At 35.8% G+C, this 27,759-nt stretch overlaps 1 protein-coding gene across 1 annotated transcript; it reads left to right on the forward strand.

The window, feature by feature from the left end:
* The first annotated feature begins 1,686 nt into the window (after positions 1-1,686).
* LOC145684298 (uncharacterized) lies at positions 1,687-27,504 on the forward strand. The gene is made up of 2 exons (XM_081756471.1): positions 1,687-2,388; positions 23,271-27,504. The coding sequence occupies exons 1-2, from the start codon at positions 1,901-1,903 to the stop codon at positions 24,250-24,252; spliced, it is 1,470 nt and encodes a 489-aa protein (XP_081612597.1). The 5' UTR covers positions 1,687-1,900; the 3' UTR covers positions 24,253-27,504.
* Positions 27,505-27,759: the final 255 nt, after the last annotated feature.

Below are 27,759 nucleotides of genomic sequence, written 5' to 3' on the forward strand. Positions count from 1 at the left end.
CTTCCCGATCCCCCCTCCCCATCACATCCCAAAATCTTTGTATTTCCTCACCGGACACCGTGTATACATTATAATATACTTATTGGAAATATCAGTATAATATTTCCAATAAGGGTGATGTTCGTATCAGAAGTGATATTCAAAAAATCTGCATAGAAATTTTCTAGAATCTCTGGCATGAGGATCTCTAATAGTGAATTATCACCTGTTCTCACTTTGTGTGGGGTAGGATACAATAAAAAGACTGTTTATGTAGTCCCACTGCGAACTACCGTAAAATGAAATGGGGAATCAGTATTTTGCATTTCGATAATACTCGGGAAGAAGAAGAAGACTAGATCCACAGATACTACTCTATAGCGTCACACGGTGCCCCCGACACTACCTATCGTCTTGCGTAAATCGAATTTGAAAATTGTTCTTCGTTCCAAAGATATTTTGATTTGTCAAATAAAATGTACATAAAAACCCTGTATATAAAAAGTGCATACCTTTCTTTTAACTTTATGAAAGTAATTTTTAATGCTAAAATTGTATTCAAACCACATTCTATATGGTTATTACTTTTAACAAACATTAAGAAAACACCAATAGCTCAATACCCGCGAACTTGTACCTTAACATACACACGCATAAATATATTCATTTTCACAAAATTTATATTTGGATTGAAATATTTTTGGTAAAAAAGAACAAAGCAACTTTATGGAGCCTGCGGTGCTACTTTCCGGGGTATTTATCATCTCCCGAACCTGGAAACGGAACGAAACTTTTCTGGTGGAAATTCACGCAATGCTGCTCCTTCCTATTGTTACGTGCTTTGAATGCACCAAATCGGTCCATTGGAATGTGTCCAGAATTGTCGTTGGCCAACCTTGTCGTCAGCGATCCAAAATCGATCTCGACAAGCCTGGACACCTCAGGAATGTGTCCAGGCCTATCGTTGGCCAATCTTGTCGTCAGCAACCCAAACTCAGATGTGTCCAGGCTTGTCGGGATCGACTACAACAAGCTTGGACACCTCAAGAATTCGTTCGAGTCTGGCGCAAGAGGATAAATTGAGAAGTGTCCAAGCTTGTCGTCGTCCAACCTTGTCGGGAGAGACCAAAATTGAGTGCCCAGGCTTGTCGTCGTCCAACCTTGTGTGCGTCCCCTTTTAGCTATGATTAGAGTTACTTTTTCTCGTTGAGTATTGGCAAAACTAATGTATCCGTGGTTTCGCAGTATAAACAACGGAGTTCGACAGAGTCCGTTTCGTCGAATACCTCGTGTGTTGTGGTGCACTCTAATGAAGAGAGGAGTGGGATTTCCTTTTTCACCTACACTACACTTACACTTTCTTTTACATTTACACGTACATTCTTCCCCTTCTCTTTTATAATCTTTGCTTTTTCATTTTACACTTCTCACGTCTCTTCAAGTTTTTACTTTGTTCAACTTGGCTTTCAGCTCTCTTTCACTGTCTGAATTTCCTTTCCGATTTTGAACTTTTCCTGATTTTGACCTTTTACCCGATTGTGTCCTTTCTTAACAGTTGTGTCCTGTATTTTACTCAATTTTGTTCCTGAATCATAAATACTCTGGGTGATGTACACACAATAATATTCTGGAATTGTAGCACACCCAGCACAGACCTTAATGCTGGGGCACCTACCTATTTGACCGATAATGGTCTCATGACAAGACAAGACAAGGCTAGAAAAACCAGCGAAAGCGTGTAGACACGTCTTGTTTCCAAACAGCAACTTTTCTGTATTTGTGTAAAATCTGCTACGATGTTTGATTGTAAGTAAAATGTAGCTTCTATGATTATGGTAAGTCATTTCATTAACACTGGCAGCATAAAATAAAATGGAGGTATCAAGCACAGTTGAAAACTCGTTCAAAATGTGAAATCATCATGGCTCATGAGGCGTCTGTGAAGTTGGAATTGATATGCAAAGAAGAAATCGAGTATGGGTTTCCTCAAGAGGATCCACTCGAAGGGAAAGGGTGGACATACGAACTGATGACTAACAACAAGCAGTTAATGTTATCTACAACGGAAGGACAGCAAACAGTGAAGAAGGATGAAACTATGTATTCTACGGATGTGAAGTTAAACATTCATATGGTAAAATCAGGATTTTCAGAAGAACCTTCATTTAAAAGTAATATAGAAGCGCTAAGAAACGAAGAGGAGCAAACAATGGGGAAGGATACAGCTATGTATTCTTCCGATGTGAAATTAAACGTTGACACGGTGAAGTCAGAATTTGCAGAAGATCCTGCATTTGAAAGCAATATTGAAACGCTAAGAAAAATAGAGGTTGAACAAGTTTACCCGTCGTACTTCAATGACTACAAACAATTAACAACAGAAAGTTTTAATTCAGTTGAGCCAGAAAGGTAATGTTAATTTTTTTTATGTAGTAATTGGTTCAGGTTGACAATATGGTTACATGCGTTTGGTTATTTTAGAGATAAAATGCAATACTTTTCGAGAAATAGTTAGATATGGGAGAAACCTCCAACGTACATTAGCAGTCTATAGTTTGCAAGTGGCAGGCACACATAGACTAGTTGAACACTAAAACACAAGTAATCAACACCACACGTACAAATCTTATGTAGCTTATTTCGATTAAGAATGATTACACATTTCTTACCAATTCTTCTCTTCTGTAAAAGAACAGGTAACGTGTCTAGAGCGTATCTGAAAATTTCCAAATTTCAAGACTGAACTATGTTATTTTGGAGGAAAAAAGTATGTAGGGCCTACGTTTGCGATTTTACCCTCGATTTGTATTCAATGCTCCCAGCCACATTTTTTCCGGATGGCTTCAAAGATATTCGCAGAAAACGAGATAACTATGCAAAACAGAGTTCAGATTTATTGCAAGGATCCATACTTGAGCTGATTGTAGGTTTACTACTTTCTAAGGAAGTTAGCTTTTTATATTTTCAACATTCATTTTTAACGGGCGGCCTTCCTCCGTATATACTTACTCTAGAAGGCTTCCAGTCTTCGTATACGGTAAGAACTACTGTCCAAGGTACACTATCCAATTTGTGTTTTGTGGACACCAAAGCACAAATTTTTTCTAACCGAGTTAGGGCACGATCACAGCATGTTTTCCCATGGGAAAGCGACGGGATGCACCTCTTGGGAACAACCGCGTCAGAGAAGGTGAATAAACATATTAACGAAAGTAGCACTAGACACTGTATAGTAATACAGTACTATAAAATTACTATATCTACGTTTTTTTTTTTTTTTTTTTTTTTGGTACACTACGGATAACGTAATAGGAAACATTTCCATATGCTTTCATTTTTTGAATATTTGCGTTCCAAAATAGCACATTACTAACGTAAAAGATTTAACTCCCTGATATTACAATAGTTCAGGGTCATGAATTGGCATTTTTACTTCCGATACTTCACTTATTTTTATTTCTAATGGCTATTTGCGACACTGTGTCCCAATCCGAATATAAAAGTGGCGACAGTGGGCACCTACATTATTTTATTTTTACGTCGTTGTGCATCGTACAGGCAAGAAAATAAGATTTAGAATATTTACTAAGTGTGCTATTAAAATATTATTATAGTTTTTATGTATATTTTACAATATATATTTGTACCAGCGAATGTCTGCATGTTGGTTATTCTGGTATAAACATTCACACCGTATAGTTTGTGTATTTGTGCATTTCATAATATTATTTAAGATGCAATACTTTGGAAAAATCGTGGACTCTAAATAATATTTTGGTTTACCGTAAGTGAAGAATGAGCCAAAATTGAAGTGGTTCAGAATTTACTCCTTTCTCTCTTTCTTTCCATTTTTATCAGATAAGTGTAACAGATTTCAGTTTATAGCTTTCTAGAGCTTAGAAAAGTGTAACATTCCCCCTAGCCACAAGCCAAGAAGAAAGTTCCAGTTGTTCAATTTGAAATGTTCGAATTTGAGCCTCTTGTTTGCGCCGCAGTATAACCTATCGCGAAAAAAATGCTAAACCTATTTTTTTTATTTTTTTTTATTTTATTTATTTATTTTTTTATTTATTTTTTTTTCTGAATAATTTCCCTTTTAGATTAACCTTTGCAATTACCTCTCTTTTGATGGGCCGCGGTGGCTCCAGGGTAGACTGTTCACCTCTGGTACATGGGGTCCCAGGTTCAAACCCTTCTTCCACCAAGTGGTCTTTGTGTTGGACAAGCACCGTGTGCGTCGGTTTTCTCTGGGTTCTCCCGTTTCCTTCCACTTTCTTCATTACACCATATCATTCATTTCTCATAATCACCGTCTCCTTTAGCCTAACCGGCATATCCATGGGACGTAAAACTCAAAAATTTCATTTCATTTTTAACTATCTTTTGATCGATTTCTTGCGGTATTATCTCTGGCAACTTGTCTCATGCCGTTTTCCTTCTCTCTAATATTTCTTTAGTGCTATTATCTCGTTTTCTCGCTTAGTTAAACTCAGCAGATTAAGGTTATGCATTTTAGGCTTTGCATGGTATTAAACTTAAATTCGTGACTTTTTTCCGGCATTTTATTCTTATTTTAAGTTATTTATTGAATTTAAAATAATAGTTCAAAGGGATATATATCACAAACATGAAAAGTCTAAAATATTCCGGAGTGAATATAAAGAATTAATTTCTTTTTTCTTTCTCTTCAAATAAAGTAATAATGTTTCTAAGAATCCTTTGCGATTCGTTCCGGTCCGTAAAATTAATAAGATACAATGCGAGTGAAATAGAATTAAAAGAAAAAGATAATGCTGGATATCAACTGGAATATCTTTTAAGATGGATTTCGTTGTTTTTGTGTGTTTGTTCTTTAAAACATCATTTAGTTATATATTGTCCTCTTATTCGTTTGATTTGTTGCCACACTAAACACGAACATATATGTGATCACACACATATCTTATAAAGAGTAGTAGCACGGAAATAAATTGAGGCTTAAGTGTTCCATATTATTTCCAGAAAATTTTATTTTGATTATAACGGATTTCCAAGTCTTCATCTATAATGTTTTATAGTTCGTGCTAAAGTTATGTTGGACACCTTCCCCCTTTTTGTTTTATTCTTCTTGACATATTTTGGTATGTAATTTTATATTTTCGATTCTGATATCGATTGCCTCAAGTTTCAGCGTATTTCTACAGTAGTATCGATAATGTTCTCATTTGTTCCGACGTTTGTTCTAGCAAGGAGTAACATGTTTGATTGTATTCTATATTTAATCTCCTATAGCATTCAAAACGACGGCGATATGACCTGTAACAACTTCATTTCTTTCTTTGATTAATACTGTTACGTCTCTCGTTATTGTAAATTGTCTCTCTAAAATTCGGAAGTAAATTTAATTACTGCAATATAGCGCAAATTTACGATGGAATTCCCAATTCCTTTAAGTTGGGTGTTAAAAAGGAATTAATTGCGTGTTTGGAGGAATCATAGATTTCGGCCACAGATTGAACGAGCTTCCTGTATCAATTATTACAGTATGCTTTTCTTTATGAATTATTATGTTAATTAGCTACTTATGCTCCTGATTTAATAATTTTATGTTATCTCTCCTGTCAGTCATTGGAGCCACAGTGTAAAGTTATGTAAATGTATGTATGTCAGTACTTGCGACTTCCTGTTCATTTACTTCGTGTGTTACGGCCCTCAGAACATGTTCTTGAGAAAAATTGTCCTGGGACCACCTATGCGTTTCTCTATTTGTTTTCTCTATAACATGTTAGAAGAATATCCTTGTTTATAACACATACCGCAAACTGTAACTGTTTTTGGTTTGGGTATATTATTATTTTTATTATTATATTTAGAATTGCTTTTCTTCCCATTTCTATGCTTGCTATTGTTACCATTATTTTTCGTAACTTGTAATTATTACGGCCTCCCCGTCCGAACTGAGGTTTACTCATAACATTCTGAGTTACTAAAAGAGAGAATTCGGCCATGGGATTAGCAAGTTTACTAAATTCTAATGAACAATTGCCGTTCGTAGGGTTAGATGCGCTAGGCGCACGGGTGTTGGGTGGTGGGTGCGTAGTACTAACTTGAGAGGGAGGGTTTGAAGGTAATTGAGTTTAGAAGGCACCCTGTAGTTGTGGTGCTGAAGGTACAGGAAATACTGGAGCAGGTTGTTGGTAGTGATGCCAGTTAGGTGTCTGATTGCATAACGGATGAGTTGGTTGTTAGTGATTTGTGGGAAAGGACGCGCTAGCGACTGCCGAAGAATTCAACTACTATCTGTTTGATTTTGGTCACCAAGTGAATAGGTTGCTTGTTGTACTTCTACATAATCACGCTTCTTAATAAGATCGCGTGCCTTCTCTAAATTATGTAAGTATGACTGCAAAGTCTGAACCGCAGTAAATGATTCCAATGTAACTTTAGTAAAAACAAAATCTTGAAACCTAAATATAAATAATTTATTTTCTGTTCCTCGTTAGCCTGAAGCATAACTTGACAAACAACTCTTAATTTTATATAAAAATATGCTTCAGTTGGTTTGTTTTCTCGTTGAATCTGAAAAATTTCAAATTCCGCCCTATAACCTTGTAATATTTATCTGCCTAAATCTATTACTTTGGTCTTTAATTGTTCATAATTGAGTGAGTCCAACTGATTTTGTGCTTTTAATTGCAACACTAAATCAAGGGTCACCTGAAAATACCTAGGTAATAGTTTTTTCTCTTTCTCAGCTAACCAAGAATGCCATAGCGTAAGGTGGTCAAATGGCATAAAAAAACTATCAGGGTCTTCAGTAACGTCTTCAGAGTATTTAGTAAGGTGGGGCATATTAAAAGAACGTCCGGAATTCTGTTTGGTGTTTGCACTATCCTCTGGAAAAACGTTTTCATCTAATCATGTATTGGGCATACACTAAAATAGAGTCACGTCTGAGTCATTGAGTTCACAGATTAGAAAACCACATGCCTATGAAAAAACTTCACTTCCGGTTAATAATAATATCGTCCTGTAAGGGAGTATTCAGATCAAAGCTGAGCCGGTCAAAGCCTCGACCATGTAAAACTATCCCGTATAGGTTGTAGGTAGAGTGTTAAATAAAAAGTGTGTCCGGAATCGACTCCCACTACCGGCTTTTATTATGAAATTCTACCATAACAGTGTTTTACAAAAATACTACAAAGAAAATTGCGCTAAGTTTGTAAGGTTAGATATAGGTAGTCTTTGACCGCGAGGACGCAGACAGGATCACCACAAAGCCCAGAAGCAGGCTAGGCACAGTGGCGATAGGGATCCCAATGCTACGTGTAAGCAGTGGGCTAGTTAGGTGACCACAAAGCCCCGGAGCAGGCTAAATGATTGACATTAGGATTACCAACAGAGCCCCCAAGCAGGCTAAGCCACGAGAAAGGAAAAGCCAAGAATCCCAAAGCAGACTAGAGGCCTAGGGTTAGGTTACTCCTAATGCTCCGAAGCAAACGGTAGAAGGACACCACAGAACTGGTACAAGTCCGCTGCCGGACACCAAACTTATAGGGTATTCAGACGGCGGTTGCGCTGCTGCTCCGTTGTCGTCGTCTGCTTCTTGGGAGGAGCCAGAAGTCCGTCGTCTGCAGGTCGTAGTGGATCCACGTCGTGTGTAGAATCCTCTCCTAAAACGATCTGGTGATGTTTATAAACATAAGCGTGAAGAATTATTTGTACACAATATCACGTGGGACATTAGTATATATATATATATATATATATATATATATATATATATATATATATATAAATTATATATATAAAATTGCAACCTGCATCACTATATCGAAACCGAAAGTTATTGTATTTATTAGAACTTCTGGCATGGGGTTTTCTTACAGAAAACCGGTAGTAGATCTCGGGAAGTTTTTTTGCCATCAATTGAGCGTCCGAAGACAGGTTCTGTCTCCTGCCTTAATATCTACAGATTAGAAATGCTTCATATTAACGATGCTTTTTCAAGTTTTATAATCCATAGAAGAAAAGAATAAGGCATAGCCAATAATGTTTTTGAAATGCATTTTGTGTACAAGGAACAATTTATATCCTTGTTCTTGTTACTTTATTCTAACCAGTAGTTACGTATTTACTACTTGACATTTGAATATTGAATTAGCTTGGTTTAAGAATCTTAGTCTCACATCGTGAAACGATATTCGCTTGTTTAACATGGATATTGATACCTAATAACTCGTGTAAATCATTCCACCAGGTTGATACTTTTAGTCATAGTTTAGAAAATTGTAGCAATGTAACGGATATTTGGCAGAAATAATGTGAGTCGTTAAGCCAAATATCTTCACCCTTTGTCATTCAGTGCAACCATTTTAATTCTTTATTCTAATTTAATTGGTTTCGTAGTTCTAAAGCAAATGCTATTTGGTTTGTCATTCAGACAATGATCTATGTTTGACCACGACACATCGTTACTTTACCGTCATTATGTTGCGTATAACACACATTCCGCTAACATTCTTTCACTTGTTCATAAACACAAATATTTTTAACTCATATGTTTCTAGTTGTCCTACTGTAAAGAAAATGTGTCGGTAATGTGTTTTTAAACACTTCGCTATTTCCTTATTTCCATACGTATGCAAAACATTGTCCGCTTCTATTTCCATGCTAAATAGCTTATAAAAGAAACTAAAAATATTTACTCTGTAGTAAACCGCCTGGGTTTCAAGCTCAAGGTCGTTTCGGTTCGATTCCCATTTTTGTCATACTTTTTGATATGTAATGATATATTGCTTAGTGCATAGATTATTGTATCAATTAACTTTTGTCCCGTTCAAAGGTCTTTTATTCGTATGTGTGTCACCAGAGTTTACTGGTTTGTATTATTCTACAGCTTAATACCAACGATGTCACATTGTGGGAGAGAATTACTGTGGATGTATAATAATATATGTGAGAGATAGTTGTTGCTGTAATCATTTGAATAAATTTAGATATCGGAATAGGCGTATCACACAACTATAGTCGTATCTTCTAACGTATGACTTGGTAACATTACTTGCAATCCAATATGAAGTAGTAAGTGCTTCTTGAAAAGATTCGTAAGAGATAATCTCAACTTTCAAGACCACGTTGAGAAAAGAATGATTTCCCCACCAATGTTGCTTTCGTTCACGCTGGATAACGAAACATTGCAACAGGTCCAGGATGTCGTATTTTATGGACTTGACACTAACAGACAAGAAAGAAGACTGATGAATTATGAAATCAAAATCTATTACCGAGCGTGATGTGAACTAAATATAGTATACGTTACTAAAGGTATCATTGCAATAGGAACACATCACATTTTACACAAATAATGTTATCGAAATGTTTAAGATAAGGAGTCATGTCGCTTGCTTCTGTAGTACGCATGGTAATCGTAAAATTCTGGTTGAAGAAAAATTTTTATGATCGGTTTATTAGGTTAAAAAACCGTAAGAAAATATTATATAGCAGGATGTTATTAAAATGTTTGATAGGAATCTACAATGGCTTGGATTACTCCAGAAATATATTCAGTAGAGAAGTTTTATTCCCAAGGCTATGAGCCTTCAGGTTCCGTTAATCACAAATTGAATCAGTTTCGTATATAACCGAATCTCTACTAATGTCCAACCTGAAGGATATATTCTAATTTCTTCAGTTTTTATTAATCATGGTAACATTACACATCGTAAATTATTATCAAAATTTCAAATGAAATAATAACTCTTTTCGCCCGTGCTTCATACTTTCGGAAGATGGACCCCATATGCAAATGGAATTATTGGAGATTATCAGTACAAATTTAGACGAAATCTATCAACTATCGGCCAAATATTTACCATTCGACAAATACTCGAAAAGAAGTGGGAATACAATATCCCGGTATACCAATTATTTACTCATTTTAGAAAGTCTTACGACTCGGTTAGAAGAGAACCATTGTACATCATTCTTACAGAATTTGAAAGCTAATTAGATTAATTAAGTTATGTTTAATTGAATCCCAAAGTAAAGTCCAGTTAGGAAAATATTTTCCACGAGGTTTTACTTCGAGAATGGCGTAAAAGTAGGAGATGCGTTGTCACCATTATTATTCGAATTTGTCCTGGAATGTGCTATAAGGAAAATCAAAGATAGCAATCAGGGCCTAGATTTGAATGCTATTTATTATGTTATGAGGTATGCTGGTGATGCAAATTTATTAGGGGATGATAGGAATACCAAAGAAATGCAGAGGTCATATTAAACGCTTGCAGTGACATGGGTTTAAAAGTAAATGCAGAGAAAACTAAATACATGGCAGTTCGTCCGGATAGTAGTGCGTCAAATTATTGATGCGTTGAAATATCAAGTAGTACTTTGAATAATACTTTCAAATATCAAAGATCAATACTAACACACGGAAACCATATTCACGAAAAAATGAAATTTCGGCTAAATGTAGGAAATTCGTTTTATTATTCCGTTTAAAATTTGTTGTCGGGAAATCTGTCGAGGAATTTGAAGTATAAAATATATAAAACGATAATGGTGGCTGTTTTCTGTTAGGGTGCGAAACATGGACTTTCACCCTGAAGGAAGAACGTAGACTGAAAGTATTTGAAAACAAGGTCCTGCGATGAATATTCGGACCCAAGACGAACGGGAATGGGGAATGGCGGAAACTTCATAACGAGGAACTACATAATTATATAGTTTACCAAACATTGTTTGGGTTATTAATGCTAATAGGCTCAGCTCCGTAGGTGGTATAGCCTGGATGGTATAAAGTAGGAAGTTTTTCAAAGCCTTATCTCAAAGACCAATCGCAAGGCAATCATTAGGATTATTTAGGTGCATATTGCCGGGAAATATTAAGATAGGTCTCGGAGAAATATTAATACAAAATAGAAACCGATACGGTTGACTAAAAATGGAAATCAGCGAAGAGCTTCTGAGTACGTGGAATTGAACCTCCGGTTTCCATAGGCCATAGAGTTAGTTAATTATTTATATATACAGAAAATATATATGCTTGTAATTTATATTTAAAATGTTAGTGTTACTCATAATCTGCATTTATATAAAATGGTTTGAAATATCATATAAAACATTTATACTACTTAAAATCGAGTTGATTTTGAGTTTAACGTTCCTTTGAACAGCGAGGCTATATGAGACAGGACCAGCGTGAATAACATCGAATTATATCACTACGCCAGTAATCTCTAAAATTTTTAATTATTTACACTAAACGTTTACTAGCTTTATACTTCATAGTATGAGTATTATCTGCCATGTAAGACATAATTATCTAGCCAGTAAACATTGAGTTTAATTAGAAAAATGGTATGGTTGTTATAAAAACAAAGGTTTGAAAATTAAGTGTGTGAAGTGAAAATTAAGTGTATTTCAAATTCGAGGTTGGATTGGAAGTAGATTTTGCGTAATAGTGTAATTATTTCCCCTTGCAACCTCTTCAATAGTGGACAGTTCAAACAGTCAGCCTGATCATTTTACTTATTTCGCTTCAATTTTAATGGAATTTAGTATAAAATTCGGAATATGCAATAACTGATCTAGCACTAATGAGAATTGAATGTAACATTTTGTAAGATTTCATTTAGGAATGAGTAGGAGCAAGTTCGTGTGAGATTTCTTTGAAATTCGACTCGAAATAGATATCTTTGGTCTCGAGAACTGGAGTCGAAAAATTTCCTCCAACTCGACTGGAATTCAGATAGAGTTTCGAGCCAAGTTAAGCCAAATCCTGTGTGTAGTTTGAATTGCTCTGTTCAAGTATCTTACATAAACAAAATAATTATCATCTATGATACTACTATTATTACAACTTCTATTATTATTTTTTATTATTATTATTACTATTATTACATCATGTATGAACGTGAAAGAAAGAATTTTTAAAATTTATAGGGCACCGGACAAACATTCGAAATTGCTCGGTCCGGGTTAAGGATTGACAATGGCTCTACCGGCCCGGCTCACAGATTATTCACTATCGAGCTGAACTGAGAAGTGAGCCGACCCAATAGTTCACCCAATTGAGGCGGCTCGAGCTGATGGCTCACCGAGTCGAATCGAACCGAGCTGATGGCTCTTCCCAACCGAGTCGGCTCGAACCGTCGGGTCAATCGAGCCGACTCCGTTTCTCATCCCAACCGAGCCGGAAAGAGCGAATGAATTCGATAGTTAGTTTGCCTCCATCTCTAGCCCTTCTCACTACTTTTGGACTTCAATCGCCATAAACAACACATTGAGCATACACTTTTATCGTTTATCACGTGGAACTTTATAATTCCCGTTTTACTACTGCAGAACTCGACTGTGGCTAAGCATCAACAGTGATACTTTACTGTTGGATTCTTTACTGCTTTATTTAATCAAATATGGGTTGCTGCTTACTTTTCGGTAGTTTCGCGATAAGCTCGTATCCTTTGGTGATCAAAACTAGATGAAACATCAACTTGCAGTTCCAGCTAACAGCCTATTGCCCTTACTGGTAAATCTTTGGTTACGTATTTCTTGAAGCAGAATTTCTTCCTCTCAAACTTTTAATGTAAATTCTGTCAATTGCGTTAGACGACCGACTATCTTGCCCATATAGAAACCGCTGCTCAAGATGCTTTTCTTCATGGAGAACATTTAGTGGCTGTCTTTTTGATGTCGAAAAAGGGTATAGCACTACTGGTTCTTCGGAATTCAGCAACAGGTTCGCTTCTGGGTGCTGTGCGGCTCTATGGCCTTTTTTTAACAACAGTCTTTAGGCGAGTGATATTTCAGGGTATGCGTTTGGTTTCACTCACTCTGATCGCTTCATCAAAGAAAAAAGTGTCCCTCAGGGAGTGTTCTGACTGTGGCTTTATTCGCTGTGGCCATCAATTATGTCTTATATTACTACACCTGTTCGTGGCCTCCTTATGTTTATGACCTTACCATTTATTGTCGCTCCCGTGACCGTGCATGTATAGGACTGCTCCAACTTACGCCGAATCGTTTACACACCTGGACAAGGTAGACCGGGTTTCGTTTCTCTGTTGGCCATGTGTGTTTCGTTTCTCTGTTGGGTTTCGATTCTCTGTGTGTTCATTTTGGTCGGGTACGTACCTGTGTTTTAGATCCTTATTTTTATTTTCATGGAACATGCCTTTCGTTTACTAATAGTGTTCCATTTCTTGGCGTACGATTCGACCGTGAACTAAGTTGGTGTGTACATGTGCGTGATCTAATATATACTTGCTTGCAAGCGATCAACATTTTTTGAGTCGTCTCCCATCGTTCTTGGGGAGCAGTTCCTACAGTACCCTGATGCGTTCTAAAATGAATTATGGTCACATGGTTAATCCCTTTCCTAGGTACTCTGTTCTTCGTCAGCTAGACAGTCCACCATCTTGATATTCGCTTGTGTATAGAAGCTTTCCGTACTAGCCCTACAGAGGTTGTTCAGCCTACGTTTGCCCGATTTCGTTCCTTCCCCTCCCAGGCAAAATAGACTCACCCAACCTGGTGCGTGGCGTCCTGCAGTGTTGTGTAGTGGCTTCCTTCGAACGGAGTTGTTTTCCGTGCGGACGACAATAACGCACAAAACAAGACCATTGTTGTGAATGTTGTATTAAATTTGTTGCCAAGTGTGTGGGTTTCCGCTCTGTGACCAAAATGCCGCCCAAACTAAGCCGGTTTTGGGAAGGCTATGTTGCGGCTCTTTATGACGCCCACCTAATGATTCTGTCATTAGAAAACAGTGCAAGAAGAATGGTTGCAACATTAGTTTAAGTGGAATAAAAAATGTTATTAAGAAGTACAAGCACAATGAAGCTCCACCATTTGGATCACCAACGAAGTTGCCTAGGAAGCGGGAATGCACCAAGGCCACCACCATGCAAAGGAAACTTCGCAAAATGGCAGTGCAAGAAAATCCCCCAGTGGGAACGGTGAGCCGGACCTTACACCATCAACTCACGCTGGAAAAGGTCAAGAAAGCTCGCGACCATCTTCTCACAGATGCCCACCAAAAGGAACGAAAGTGTAACGCCCGGAAGCTAAACGAACGGCATCTGGCAAAACAAAGGTGGATGTACGTCGTAACGCTCGATGAAGCATAGATTTATATTTCTGACTGCGGCAAACCGCTAGACATCATGTACCGAGAGAAAGGCACCAAGAACTTCAGAAGGTGGATCCGTGTCTGTATAGAATACTTCCCAAAAGTGTTCATGGTCGTTACTAGCTACTGTTACCGAGATAAACTGGAGATTCGGAAAGTGACAAAAACTGCAAAATTAATTCGCAGTATTTTCAGGAGCAGATCATGCTGCCGATCTACGAAAATGAGATTCCAACAATGTACGGAAATGACTCCAATCTGGTGCGCATTCACATGGACAAGGCCTCATCACATACCTCACGATCGTCCTTCGTATTCTACGAGATGGAGGACGCAAGTGGTATACAGGTCATATACCCTTTAATGAGGTACCTGTTAAACTGTTGCTGGAAGTTGGTTATTTGTCACGTAATATGGTTTGAGAAATAAAGTATTACAGAAGATACATCATCTTTCAAGAAGCAAAGCAGCAACTATAGAAATATAGCGATTATTAAATGGATATATCCACTACCTAAAATTGAACAATAGAGAAAATGTAAATGATATTTACAAATTTTCAACATTAAATCGAGTATTACAATGTCGGGGTCATTATTAAGTAGTCTGTCCTTCATAACTCTCCTGCGTTCTCATGCGTTTATGCAGTCTCTTGTACACTATAGATTGGTCATATAATTATTATAAGCACTGATCATACTCACAAGCTGAAGAGTCCCTTAATGGTCCACGGCTTCAGCTGAGACATCCTGTAGGCAATGGAAGACGGTAGTTACCAAATGAGGTGGATTGGATATTCACAAATTGCACTATTGATGAAATCGGACTTTGGGAAAACGGCGTGAGACAACTGTGGAAGGACTTTGGAAAGTTGTACAAAGGGAATAGCACAAGGATCCCCTCTCAGTTCTTCAGCGAAGCCTATTACAGTGAAAATTACGCTGTCGGGTTATTGTTAGGAACCAAGCTAGGCACATGGAGCACTTACAGACCTGGCGCCATGGATTCTTCTAAATTTTTAGGTAAATCGAAATTGGCAAAATGTAGACTGAACAACCTCTATATACTTGAATGTTGATGCAGATTAATCTTCCCTTCATCATCGCAGGAGATGTTTGATCCTCTGTTATTTTAAGCCTTCCTGGTCACCATTTCCACCACGCCTTAAAGCACTTCCTGGTCACCCTTCTTTCGTTCTTGAAGCGGGTGATGGCTATCGTTTCTATACGACAAGGCCTCGTGTCGGCCGGCCTTTTGCGGTTCGTGCATTACAACTGTCAGATGAATTAGCTCATTCTGTGCCGGATACTTATACGTTTTTTCCACCCTGGCAGCTTCATTGTCCTCCTATATCATATCCGTTGGTGTGGTTTAGTAAGTCTATCACGAATGATCACCCGTATCGTCAGAAGTTTCGCTCTCTTACAACACTATGCTGATTTCTCAAAGCTTTGTGCAGATGATTCGATACTTGAAGACTGTTGTCTGTGGGTTTGTATTTGGCCCAGTCCACTATGGTTACCGACTCCCTTCGTGTATATCCGTCTTCAGTTCCAGAATGAGCTACTGGCTATTGAAGCCTCAGACTATGCTATGTCTCATAACAGTGCCTGTATTCTAATCGTGTCTGACACAAAGAGTGCTCTTACCAGCCTTAGTAATGTTTATAATAGGCATCCTCTGATTGAAGCTATTCTGTTAAAATGTCATTCTTCACTTCGTGCCGGCTCAGTCGTCCACTTTCGTTGGATTCCTAGCCGCGTTAACATTCCTGGTAATGAGCAAGCGGACCTTGTGGCAAAAGATGCAGCTCTTCAAGGTGCACTGGCGACACAGCTCCCTAGCACCGACTTTTACCCGTTGTTCACCTCTCTCTTTTACACTAATGGCAGTCGGAATGGGATCTCGCAGATAACAGCAAATTACATGCCATTAAACCACGATTAGGAGTCTGGACCTTTAGTTTCCAACAATCTCGTTGAGAAGAAATACTTTAAATTCGACTGTGTATTGGACATAGTCATTTGAAGTATGTATTATATATCTTTTACGTGGCGATCCTGTTCCACAATATGTGTTTAGTGGAGACCTTTTATCTATTCGTCATCTTGTCAATTGTTGCGCTCTGGCTCGGCATCGATAACGTTACAAGCTTCCAGAAGACGTGCCCTTGCCGCTTGGTGACCACACTTGTTTCCTCCGTAGAATACTGCTATTTTTAGGTAAGCTTTAGGATTTCCATGCAATTTAATTCTAACCCGTGTGTGGATGTATTTTTGTATTTGTATTTTTGTATTTTAATCAAATTATTCCTAGTTTTATTATTATTGGCTTTCGTTTTTGGTTTGTTTTCTGATTCAGTTACGTCAACAGGCGGAAGCAAATAGACACGTTGTTGGCCCACACAAAATATCTCTCTACATCTACCGTCCAACCGAACCGGCTCGAGCTGTTCGCACGGTTGAATTGAGCCGAAACAATTGATATCGCTACAAAGAATTGGTCTTCTGTTTCGACCCAAAATTCGACTTCGCAGGTCTCAGCCTTAATGGTGACAACGTCACTATATACTTATATTGGTACTCACGATATTATACGCTGCCTTGTTATAAAAATCTATTGTCATATCGTTATCCAAACGAGACGAATTGTGAATTCTGGAATAGTGTTCCCTCTCGTGAGCAACACAAAAATAGAGGACATTGCTACTTATATTTCTTACGGCTTTGGCTTTCCAGTATAATCAGGCCATCATCTCAAAACGAGTTGAGTTTAACTAGCGAGCCATTTGTCAAACTCGACCTCAAAAACAGAATTGGCGCGGATCTCGACTCAAGAAAAGTATCTTGCACTTGACTTATGCCCATCCTTAATTACGTTGAAAGTCGTGACTGTGAATCACGAGATTCTGAATTCATTTACCGATGGAACAGCTTTGAACGCATTACGGAATGTCTGGAATTCTCTTTTGAATGTAAATCAACTTCTCATACAGTCTCAATACTGAGCGACGTTAACCTGTGAATTTACTATCAGTTTGGCAATGTTTTTTTCCGCGATTTAGGAATTGAAGATCCCAATTTGGATTCTTCACTTCGTCCTTGAAACTGTTAATTTTTGCGACACTTAACATTTTAGTAACCCATGTGAAAAAAAAACTCAGCGAATAATATATTTTATTGTTAAATTCATTTATTTTGTCTCTTCATGTCAAATCTTCCTGAGTAAAATCCTTTGCTGGTACGAATATCCGATTTCTTTTCATGATGATTGTAATCTATGATACAGATTGAAGTAATAATATTGTCTTGAAATGCTTTATTATCCAGTTGACGTTTTTATAATGTCATTATGTTAAATTTATTCTTAAATATTTATTATGATTAACATGTAAAAGCTCACTACCTCCAACTGAAACATTCCATCCTTTATGAAAAGCACTATCATACATCTATGTATCTATCTATCTATCTATCTATCTATCTATCTATATATATATATATATATATATATATATATATATATATATATATATATAACTTGCTATGTTGAAATCTCACACATAATTATTAAAAAGGAAGTAAGAGAGCTTCCTGGGTAGTTTAGACATGTTATGAGAGATTGTGGAATTTGTGTTTCATCGAAAAGAATATATCAAACTAAATGATGTGGTGAATTGTAACGAACTGGAAAGAGGATAGGGTATGAGAAGAAACAAATTAAACAAAAGGGTGGTAAACAGTAAAAGCAGCGACAGACAGAGAAGAAATATAGTGACAAACAAACCAAGTACGATTGACTGCGTCAAGTGGCTGAAAATTATATACTTTCGATACAGCGTTCACCCAGTGAAACCGTTGCTAGACCCTATTTCTAATGAAGTTTTATTCAAAAAGAATAGTTATACGTATCAGAGAAACATAGATAGATAACATGGTGACAATAATAATATTTTAACCATAATAGTGACAGATTCTGGACTTTATGTTAATGGCGTGCTTTATGATTAATTCAATCTTCGTTTACCATGAGTAGCTCGCTTGCTGCTACTTCACTCCTAAAGTGGTGAAAGTCCTTACTTTCCTACGAAGTCAGAAACTATTTTACTCTCGCATTATTATGGATGAAATATATAAATAAAACTGTGAATTATACAAAACTTTTTTGTTCACTTTCCAGATTTGACCTTGGGAACATTCACTTATAAGTTTGATACTTAAATCACTACACTAATTTCTTATTTTCGTAACTCTTGAGAAGAAGTAGATTTGAAGTGTATGAAGAAAATTCCTAGATTCAGTAAAGAAGGTATACTTTTAATATGAAAAATTTTTATAGAAGAATTAAAGATCTCTTTGCCACACCGTAGCGTATATTGCGAGCTCTTGATAATGTTTTATTTTCTTAACAATTTTATAGCCAAAGGCTATATTAAATAAAGAAATAAATGTTTCGTTTTAACGTCCCACTACAGTGCTCATTCTCATTAAGCGGTAAGGTTTTAGAACAACATTCCGAACGTATGTCTGAAGTCGTGTTAGTTCGCAGGTTGTTTTTTTTCTATTAAAGCTCAATAAATTATTCATATAGTAATCCAAGCGAGCGACATTGAGTAAAGGCGTATTGATAGCTTGATCCATTGCTTTCTTTATTACGATTCAATTAGTATTTATTAGATTCAATTAGTAGGAGATGGTGATTTAAGCAAGAACAATGATGGAAGAATTGGCGGAAACAGGAAGTTGACAGAAACAGGAATACTCCGAGAAAACCTACGGACACAATATTGTCCAGCACAAGCTTACTTAACCGGGATAGATTCACAGACTCTTGCGCATTGGAGGTAAGAGCTTTACCACTAATGGACCATGCTCCAAAAATTAAAGAAGAAAGACAAGTAGCAGGCCCTACATAATTGAATATTATGTTTATTAACCTTAAAGTTTATAAAACTTCTTTTCGTCGATACTTTGTAATTAATGTCGCAAATTATCCGATAGTTTGTAATATGTGTCAAAGAAATAAATGCTTGATTCTCGCAGGGTAGTATCGTCTGCTCTTTGCTAATAGTAATAGTAAAAAATAAATTACCACACATTATCGCATATCACACCAAAGAGAGATTTCTGTTTTGCGGTCAGTTGAAACAGTGTTTCTGAATACCACAGAGAAAAAAAAAATCCTTTTTTCATGAATTGTAGGAAAAAATGAATAAAAAAGAAACAAGGAAAATGGTTCGATGTAAAGTGCTTTGTATCTCTCGAATAAATCACTAACTGTATTGCCAGTGCATAACTGCCTCGAGCATTTTTGTAGAACTACTAAAACGAGGTTTCGCTACAACGTAGTGGCCGACGGTTAGGTGCCCGCTCAGGATTTTTTTTTTTTTTTTTTTTTTTTTGAATATAAGGATAAAGTTATATTCTGAACATGTGAAGTAGTTAATAAAACAAAATCAGATAAACTGAGTTTTTCAAATCTCTTGTCTTTTTATTCACCATTTTCGTGTATATTGGTGATGATAATGTGGGAAATACTAGCAGTCCTAAAGAGGAAACAGATTTCTCAGTTAACATTATATTGAAACCACACGTACAAAATAAGCATTGAAGTTTCTTCTTTATATGTATAGTTATTATTTTGTTTAGGATTAACAATAGCTATTGTAATTCATAATATAGTGTTTTTAATAAAACAATACGAGCAATCATATAAAAATACTATTTAATATGAAATTAAATCGAAATCCTAAAAAGTTGTAATAACTATTTATTTCTTTTCTAGAATATTTACATATACATACCATGTGTATTATCTGATGCGTAAAGTACTACTATTATCTATAAATTCAATTTCATTAGGAAATAACTCTATTGATCTTGCGATCAAAAGAAGTATATGAAACGGTTGGTTGTGTTTGCGTTGTGATACAAATAAATATTTCATCTGCTTTCAAAGGAATAATGTATAGGGATGGTGCCATGAGGAACGCTAGCACTATTAGAGTGAGGATGGATTTCCGAGATGAACAGCAACCTGAAACCAACCGTCTATATTCGAGATAAACTTACATGGGCAGTTCCACCATTGTGTTGGGGTTTAACCTCTACCCCATTAGCTCCGCGTTCGCGTCTCTTTACCACTCCATATGTAATGGTTGTGCTTTACATTAAAAGTTGCAAGTGTAACTCATAATTGTAGAATTTCATAAAATGTATTCAAATCCTAATCAAATTCCGTTTCCAAATACAAAATTCCTACTTTCTCTCCCGTAGGGTTTTAAATCGGGATACAATTAATAATAATCAGTTTAGCTAATCGGTTCATTTATTAAGAATATTCACCTATTAGCAGTATTCTGATATTACCATACCAATACAACATTTCAGATTAAAGAACTCACGCTGTCTCTGTCATTGGTTTGATTCGGTCTTTGAGAGTGGGTATTTAAAAGTGTGTTTTTCTAGTGCGTAAAGTAACAGAAAGTAGAGGTTTTATAACAAATATCATGCTAAGGAGAAAATATGTCCAATGATTATTTTAAAAAAAATTTTCTCTCGCGTCTAGAATTTGCACCTGGATCTTCCTGTGATCCACATGATCCTTTAGCTTTACTGGAAAGTGTTATTTTTATCAAAAACATCGAAATTTGCAAAAATGACAATGCAACGAATTAATTTATTTATTCGCGCCAAAAATCTCATTTCTAATGAGAGCAGACATGGGAGAAAAAAATACGAAATAAAGATAAATTGAAACCGGTCCTAAGCCAGAAGACACAGAACAGTATGTTTTGTAAAAACCATTTCGATAGATTTTGTCTTGTCTGTAGAGGCACTTACAGGGTCCGTAAAAATATTGTTTGGTACGTTAAAATTGTCTGAAGTCAAGTTGAACAGTATACCACATTAGATCTTGCCGCTCGGTAAATAGTTGTAAATACTCGCTTTAAGTTAAACAACGCATATCTAAATAAGGAGTGTTTCCTGGCTGTTGACGGAAACCAGTACTATTTTATAAATTGTTGGAGCAGCGAACTGCATATACTGAGAGGAATAAAAGAGATTCAGATGCTTCGCAAGAAGCGAAAATATGCTACGTAGCAATTGATCCCGAGTACCATAAAAAATTATAGTAAATTGCCGCAACAACATTCGAACACGAGCCCCGTCTTTAGCAGTCCATGACTTTACTGTATGGGGCTTCCTCCATTTGCTTGTTTTCGTACCATATATCAACGTATTTCGGGAAACAATTTAGTACATGAATATGAACATTGAAGTGAAATAAGTAGAATGATGGGATTGAAGGTTTCAACTGTTCTCTATTGCATGACTGGTGGAGCAAACTCTCTTTCATATATAACCATTATTATACATTTCATGTTCATAAATTACATTTTCTAACAAAACTGATTTCCTAATTAAATGCAATGTATTGACATTTACAAAAACAAAGAAAACAAATAAACAATCAATGTGAATAAATGAGAAACTTAAGATATTACAGATTACTGTAATTAAGATTTAGTTCAATTTTAGAAAGTACACATCTTCAATATGATTGCTCAATTCATTTAAAAAAGAACAGACCATGAATTACAAAGTTTTTCGTCCGACGATTCACTCGGCTACGCTAAAGGATACGGTGATGATGAAGATTAAATGGAAATGGTAGGATGAAGAAAAGGGGAGAACTCCCAGAAAGCCTACGCTCACGGTGTTTGTTTACTACAAAGCTCACTTGGTGGAAGCTTGGATCGAACCAAGGGCCCATGCTTCAGATGTGATTGCTCTATCACTAAGCCACCGCGGCCTTATAAAAAAACAGTTTATTCTCTCTCTCTCTCTCTCTCTATATATATATATATATACTTGTATATTGAAACAAATATCAAAAACATGAAAAATTTTCATTTAAGTGTGCTTTCACATTGTTATTTAACTCAGAAAATTGTTAATAAGTTGAGTTGATTTACAGTTTGTCTCTTTGAGAAACCTGTATATATAAGTCCTGTACGTACTGATTAACATAGATTCAAACTACATGAGCTCCTGCCGGGAATCGGAACCTGTTCTCATTATAAAAATGTCAACTTTCCGTATATTAACGTCTCCGTATATATTTGATGGACTTGGCGAATAAATGTGACTGAGTTTTGAAACATTACTCTTTACTAATATTTCTTTCTTCGAGCATTTAAATTAAACATTTATGATTTTAAAATACACGTCTATATATTCAAAGAAAATACATAAAACAACTTACTATACTCAGGCTCAAACTGCCGCTCTTTATTTCTAGTTTTTGGAAGGCATTACAATACACGTTTGACCACAGAGAAAACTTCTACGGAAACCGTTGTGTTGTTGCTAATAGAATTGTTCTCGGTCTTCTGTAATTTCAACAAAAAATGTTGATTGATTTCGGGTATTAGAAGTGTCGTTGATGTGCGAATTGTATGTTCATCCCAAAATATATAATTTTCTACACTTTCAGTATTACGTATGTGTAACCTTTCCTAATACCTGTGGCGAGTCATTTTCTCTCAAATCTCCCACAGCATACTCTTCAAGTAATAATCTAACATACTATATTTTCATAACAGTAAAACCTTTTTGCTTATGATTTTCTTATTTTGCTTTATTTTATTTAAAAAGTGAAAATAACATTTCTTTACTACACAACTTTAGTAATAAATCCCAAAGAAAGAGTAAATATAAGAAGAAAACCGAGTTTGTAATAAAAATGTAAAATTTGCAATATATACGAACCCTTTTTCTTTTCTTTCTTTTTTTTTTTTTAGCTGACGACGGTACTTTGAAATTAACTTAAATCTGTTATCGTATATGTACTTATATGTACAATTTGAGATAGAAAAAGGAAGGGCATACTGGAAAATAGAATATAGTTCTGTCTTCCATATTTCTACAACAATTGAGAAAATAGCATATTATTACCATACTTCATCTTATGTTGAATTATTTATGAGTACCTGGCAGTTCCTCATATTTATGATGCAATTTAAAATCGTATACAATACAAGTATCTACCCATTATTGCTCTATCTTACATGGGAGCATTTTCCATTTCTTTGTTGTTCCTTCTTATCTGCATTGATTTCTTTTTCTTGTATACTCAATTCCTCACAGTTTCATAAACATATTTTTTCCAGAAAAGCCAGAGCCGCTATTAAACGGAAAGAAGCTATCAGTGATGAGAAAACAATTCCAGATGAGAAAACTCATACTTGCAAGAGCATTAAAAAGGGATTACCTCACCAGTTTCAATTTTGTGGAAAGATATTCACTAGAAAGTCGCATTTGGCAACACACACGCAAACACATACAAGTGAAAAACCTCATAAATGCACGATCTGTAAAAAGGAATACAAAAATCGTTCTTATTTGAAAGAACATACTTTAATTCACACAGGTGAAAAACCTTACAAGTGTAAAGACTGTTCAAAAGGATTTACACGGAAATCACTTTTAGCATCACACGTGCAAATGCATACAGGTGAAACACCTTACAAATGCAATGTTTGCGAACAGAAATTTAGGCTGCGTTCATATTTGGCAAGACACGGGTTTATTCACGGTGTTGAAAAACCTCACACATGCCGAGTTTGTGGTGGGGGCTATATTTTTAACTCTGAATTGGCCAGACACATGTTGATACATACAGATGAATACCCCCATGAGTGTGCAGTATGTTCAAAGGGATTTAGAAGGAAACCACAATTGGCATCACATATGTTAATACACACTGGTGGCAGAACTTTCACATGTCAAGTATGTAGTAGAGGATTTACTACAAAAAACTACTTGAACAGCCACATGTTAACACACACAGGTGTAAGGCTTCACAGTTGCCAAATGTGTGATAAGAGATTTAGGCTAAAGTCTAACTTGGAAAGGCACGTGTTAACACACACAGGTATAAGGCTTCACACTTGCCAATTGTGTGATAAGAGGTTTACGCAAAAGTCTTACTTGGAAAGGCACGTGTTAACACACACTGAAAAAAATCAAATATGCAAAGTTTGTGGTAGAAAATATGCTAAAAAAACACAATTGGAAATGCATATTTTGTCACACACGTGGAAGGGGAGTTACGAGAAACGTCAGATTTTTCTAACTGCTTGGTACACGTAAATGAAACACGTCACATGTGCAATAGAGTGCGAAATGGGATGTTTTCCCATTTCATGTTTCGTAATGCGCCTCGTGCGAAAGTGACTTTGTGTCTCTAGCTTGTCGTATATTAGAAATTGAATATTAGTACGTATATATACAATACTGGTAATATTTCGTTTTAAATTTTGATAAGTGATATGATGTTTTCAGGCCTGGGTATCATTATTTCATATATTCTAAACAGCATCTTAAAATTATGCAAGTTAGTCAATTTCATATCACTGAATGAGACGAAAAAAATATTTAATCTGTATATACATCTATACCGGGAGGAATGTTAGTGATATGATATACTTACTATAAGTACTAAATACTTGCGAGCTCACTGAAGTCGTCTTAACCTGTTCACCACTAAGTTTAAGACATAAAAACCAACGACGGTTTCATGTGAAGCACCTGCACACATTTCACGGGGAATAAATTATATCACAATCATTATGGGTCATTTAGGTGGTTAATATCCCTTAACTTCGTATTGTAAATACGCACGTTTATGTTCCCCATAACAAGAAATCGCATGGTGTTAAGTCAGGGATCAGAAAGGAACCAACCTACCTACTAATCTATATAGGAAAACCTGTGTTCTAGAACCTTTCCCTATTCCTCCATGGATAAAACATGCATGCGTTAATTTAGCCGAAAAATTAGTTGTTGACTACGCCATTCTAGCCTCCTACATGCCTTTGTTATTGTATAAACATAAATTTCATTAACTTGTACAGCATTTAAACTAAATTATTTTATGTAATCCATATACATACTGACTTCTTGTATGTTGTTCACCGTTCTTGCTTTGTCGTCTTCTTCACTTTTTAGAGTAGTTGATAGATGCTCTAGACTTCAAAGTCCTCGTGTGCTGAGATTGCTTAAACCGCATATCACTTCTTGATTTAAATAAAATAATTTAAATCGAAAGGACTAAAAACTGGTTTTGAATTTTCGGCTCCGTCATGATTATTACGTAAATACAGCTTACCTCAAATTCAACGAAGCGCGCAGGAAATGCCGCTTCAGATTTAGGTTTTCAAGGTATTTTCCTTCCTTCATTTCGAAAGTTTGGTTCCTGAAAAAAAAAAAAATTAAAAATTAGGAATAAATAATGTACTGCTCTTTTTTCATTTAACGTTTTCCGTTTTCTTTTTCCACCAAAATTCAAGAAGTTCATTGTTTTCTTTTTCGTTTCTTCCTAAGTTATTTTCCATTTACATTAACGCCTAGCCTCCAAGCTAATTTAACCAAATTCCCTTCCTTTTCCAAGTCATCGCTCCATTTCCATATTTCCTTTATTTTTACGGTTTCTTCACAATTTAACAATAAGTGTTCTAGTGTTTCAGATTCTTCAAAACGTAGTTCACATTTTTCCTTCACTTTTTAATTTTTTTCAATCTTATCCCTGTTTCAAGGCCCCCTGACCTGCTTGATTTGGAAAGTAAAATGCTTCGTAAATCATTGCCCATATAATTTATTTTCTCGTAACGCTTTTCATATGTGTATATTCCTTTCAAACTGCTCCTCTTGACAACTTCTTCATATTACTTTCCCTGCGCTTTTTGTTTAATTGTTTTTTCGGTGATTTTTATAATTTTCTTCTTCGTGCCTGCGGGTAGTTTGACCATATTTTCTTTCTAATTTCCTAACTCTCTTAAACAATTTTGTGTTCTCCCCTTTTGTCGTATGTTTAGTGGCCTAATGCACAACCTTAACTAATATTGTTTTTTCCATAAATTTTAATCTCCCAAGATATTTTATTTTACTCATAACTTCTCTTTTTCTACAAAACCACTAAATCTCTTCTCTCCCGTTATTGTTACATTTGAACGTAATTTATTTCTTCCTAGGGCAAATCAACTATTTGATTTTGTGCTTCTTATAAAATACACCTGGTTTTTCCATTAAAGTTATCACTTCATTTCCATATCGTAGCGCCGGTACTGCTACTTGCGTCCTAGTATTCTTGACACCTCATATCTCTTGTATGACCACATTGCTTTATATTTTATAATTGCTGTATATTTTTGTACTTTATTTTTCAGTTTTTTTCTCCTGTTTAAATAAATATTCTACTTCAAGTTTAATCCCTAAAAATTTTACTATTTTTCCAGCCCTGCTTTTTACTATGTTTCCTGCTTGTATATTTTGATCCTTTATGTCTCCACTAAAAATCATGAACTTGCCTTTTTCATTAATTTTTAAACCAATTTCTTCTCTTTTCCTAACTACTGTTTCTAACATTTCCTTAATGTCTTCAATATTAGTACTCATCAATGCTACATCGTCTGAAAGTAGAGTGCCAGGGATTTTTCTTACTTTTTCTTTTCCTTGCAATCTTAATTCTAACCCTCTCTTTGTTTTGAACAATGCTTCTTCCGCTTCGTGCATGTATATCAGGAATAGAACTGGTGACAGAGGACATCCTTGTTTCAAACCTTTGTTACTGTCTATCCATTTTGATTTTGTTTCCCATTTATATCTGTATTTCTTATCCTTATATTCTTCCTTAAGAAGCATAATTAATTTCTTTGATATTCTTAAGTTTCCCATTACTTCCCATAATATCTATCTCTTCACTGTATCATACGCCTTTTCAATATCAATAAATGCTGCTATGAAATTTTCTTTTCTTTCTCTGCATGTTTCGATGAGTAATGTTGTAATGTTCTTCTTTCTGTTCTGAATCCATTTTGTAACTTACTTAATATTTTGTTTTTCTCTAGCCAGTTCATTAATCTGTCTCTTAGAATAATTGAAAAGAATTTATATACGCAGCTCGTAATAGCTATTGGCCTATAATTATTTATGTCATGTTTATCTCTTCCTTTTCCTTCATATATTAACTTAAATTTTGTTTGCTTCCGACTTCGAGGAATGGTTCTTTATTCAAGTATATTACTCATAATATTCTTTAAACTTTCCAAAGATTTATTATCTAGGTATACTAACATCCCATTTGACACCTCATCTGTTCCTGTTGCTTTTCCTCTTAGCTTTTTCCTAGCCTTCTCTATTTGCATATTTTCAATATCATATGTTAATTTCTGACTCTTTTCTTCTGCACTCGTATTACTTATTTTTGCTAATTTATTGGTTTCATTTTTCCGTTCTTCATAATTTTGCTTCATCGCCCAATCTGCTGACAAGTAAACCTTACGTTTGGGTGAATCGAGTTACTGACTGAGACACATATGAGAAAGTAGTACTAATTGTGGTCAGTATTTCAGTGAAGTTATAGGTGCGAAGCTCCAGGGGTTTAGGAGATATAGCTACCAGAACATCACATGAAGTACAGAATAGTCTTCATACAGTTGGAGGTAAAAGCTCTGTAAGACCTCTTGTAACGACAAAAAGTGAATAAAAATATATGGGTACATATCAGGACTAGGTGGAAGTCATATAGTAAGGGTATACCTGAAGGCGGCCATCTTGAAATCCGCCATTTTGAATTAAGGTTAAGTTTTTAAAATAGGA

The sequence above is a fragment of the Thermobia domestica genome, chromosome 4, assembly GCF_964235325.1.
Source record: "Thermobia domestica chromosome 4, izTheDome1.hap1.1, whole genome shotgun sequence".
Lineage (NCBI taxonomy): Eukaryota > Metazoa > Arthropoda > Insecta > Zygentoma > Lepismatidae > Thermobia > Thermobia domestica.

Bases quoted from the DNA above. Each gene is read 5' to 3' on its own strand.
- LOC145684298 (XM_081756471.1), top strand. From the start codon at position 1,901: ATGGCTCATGAGGCGTCTGTGAAGTTGGAATTGATATGCAAAGAAGAA. The intron at 2,389-23,270 runs GTAATGTTAATT...TATTTTTTCCAG, and splicing joins AATTCAGTTGAGCCAGAAAG to AAAAGCCAGAGCCGCTATTA.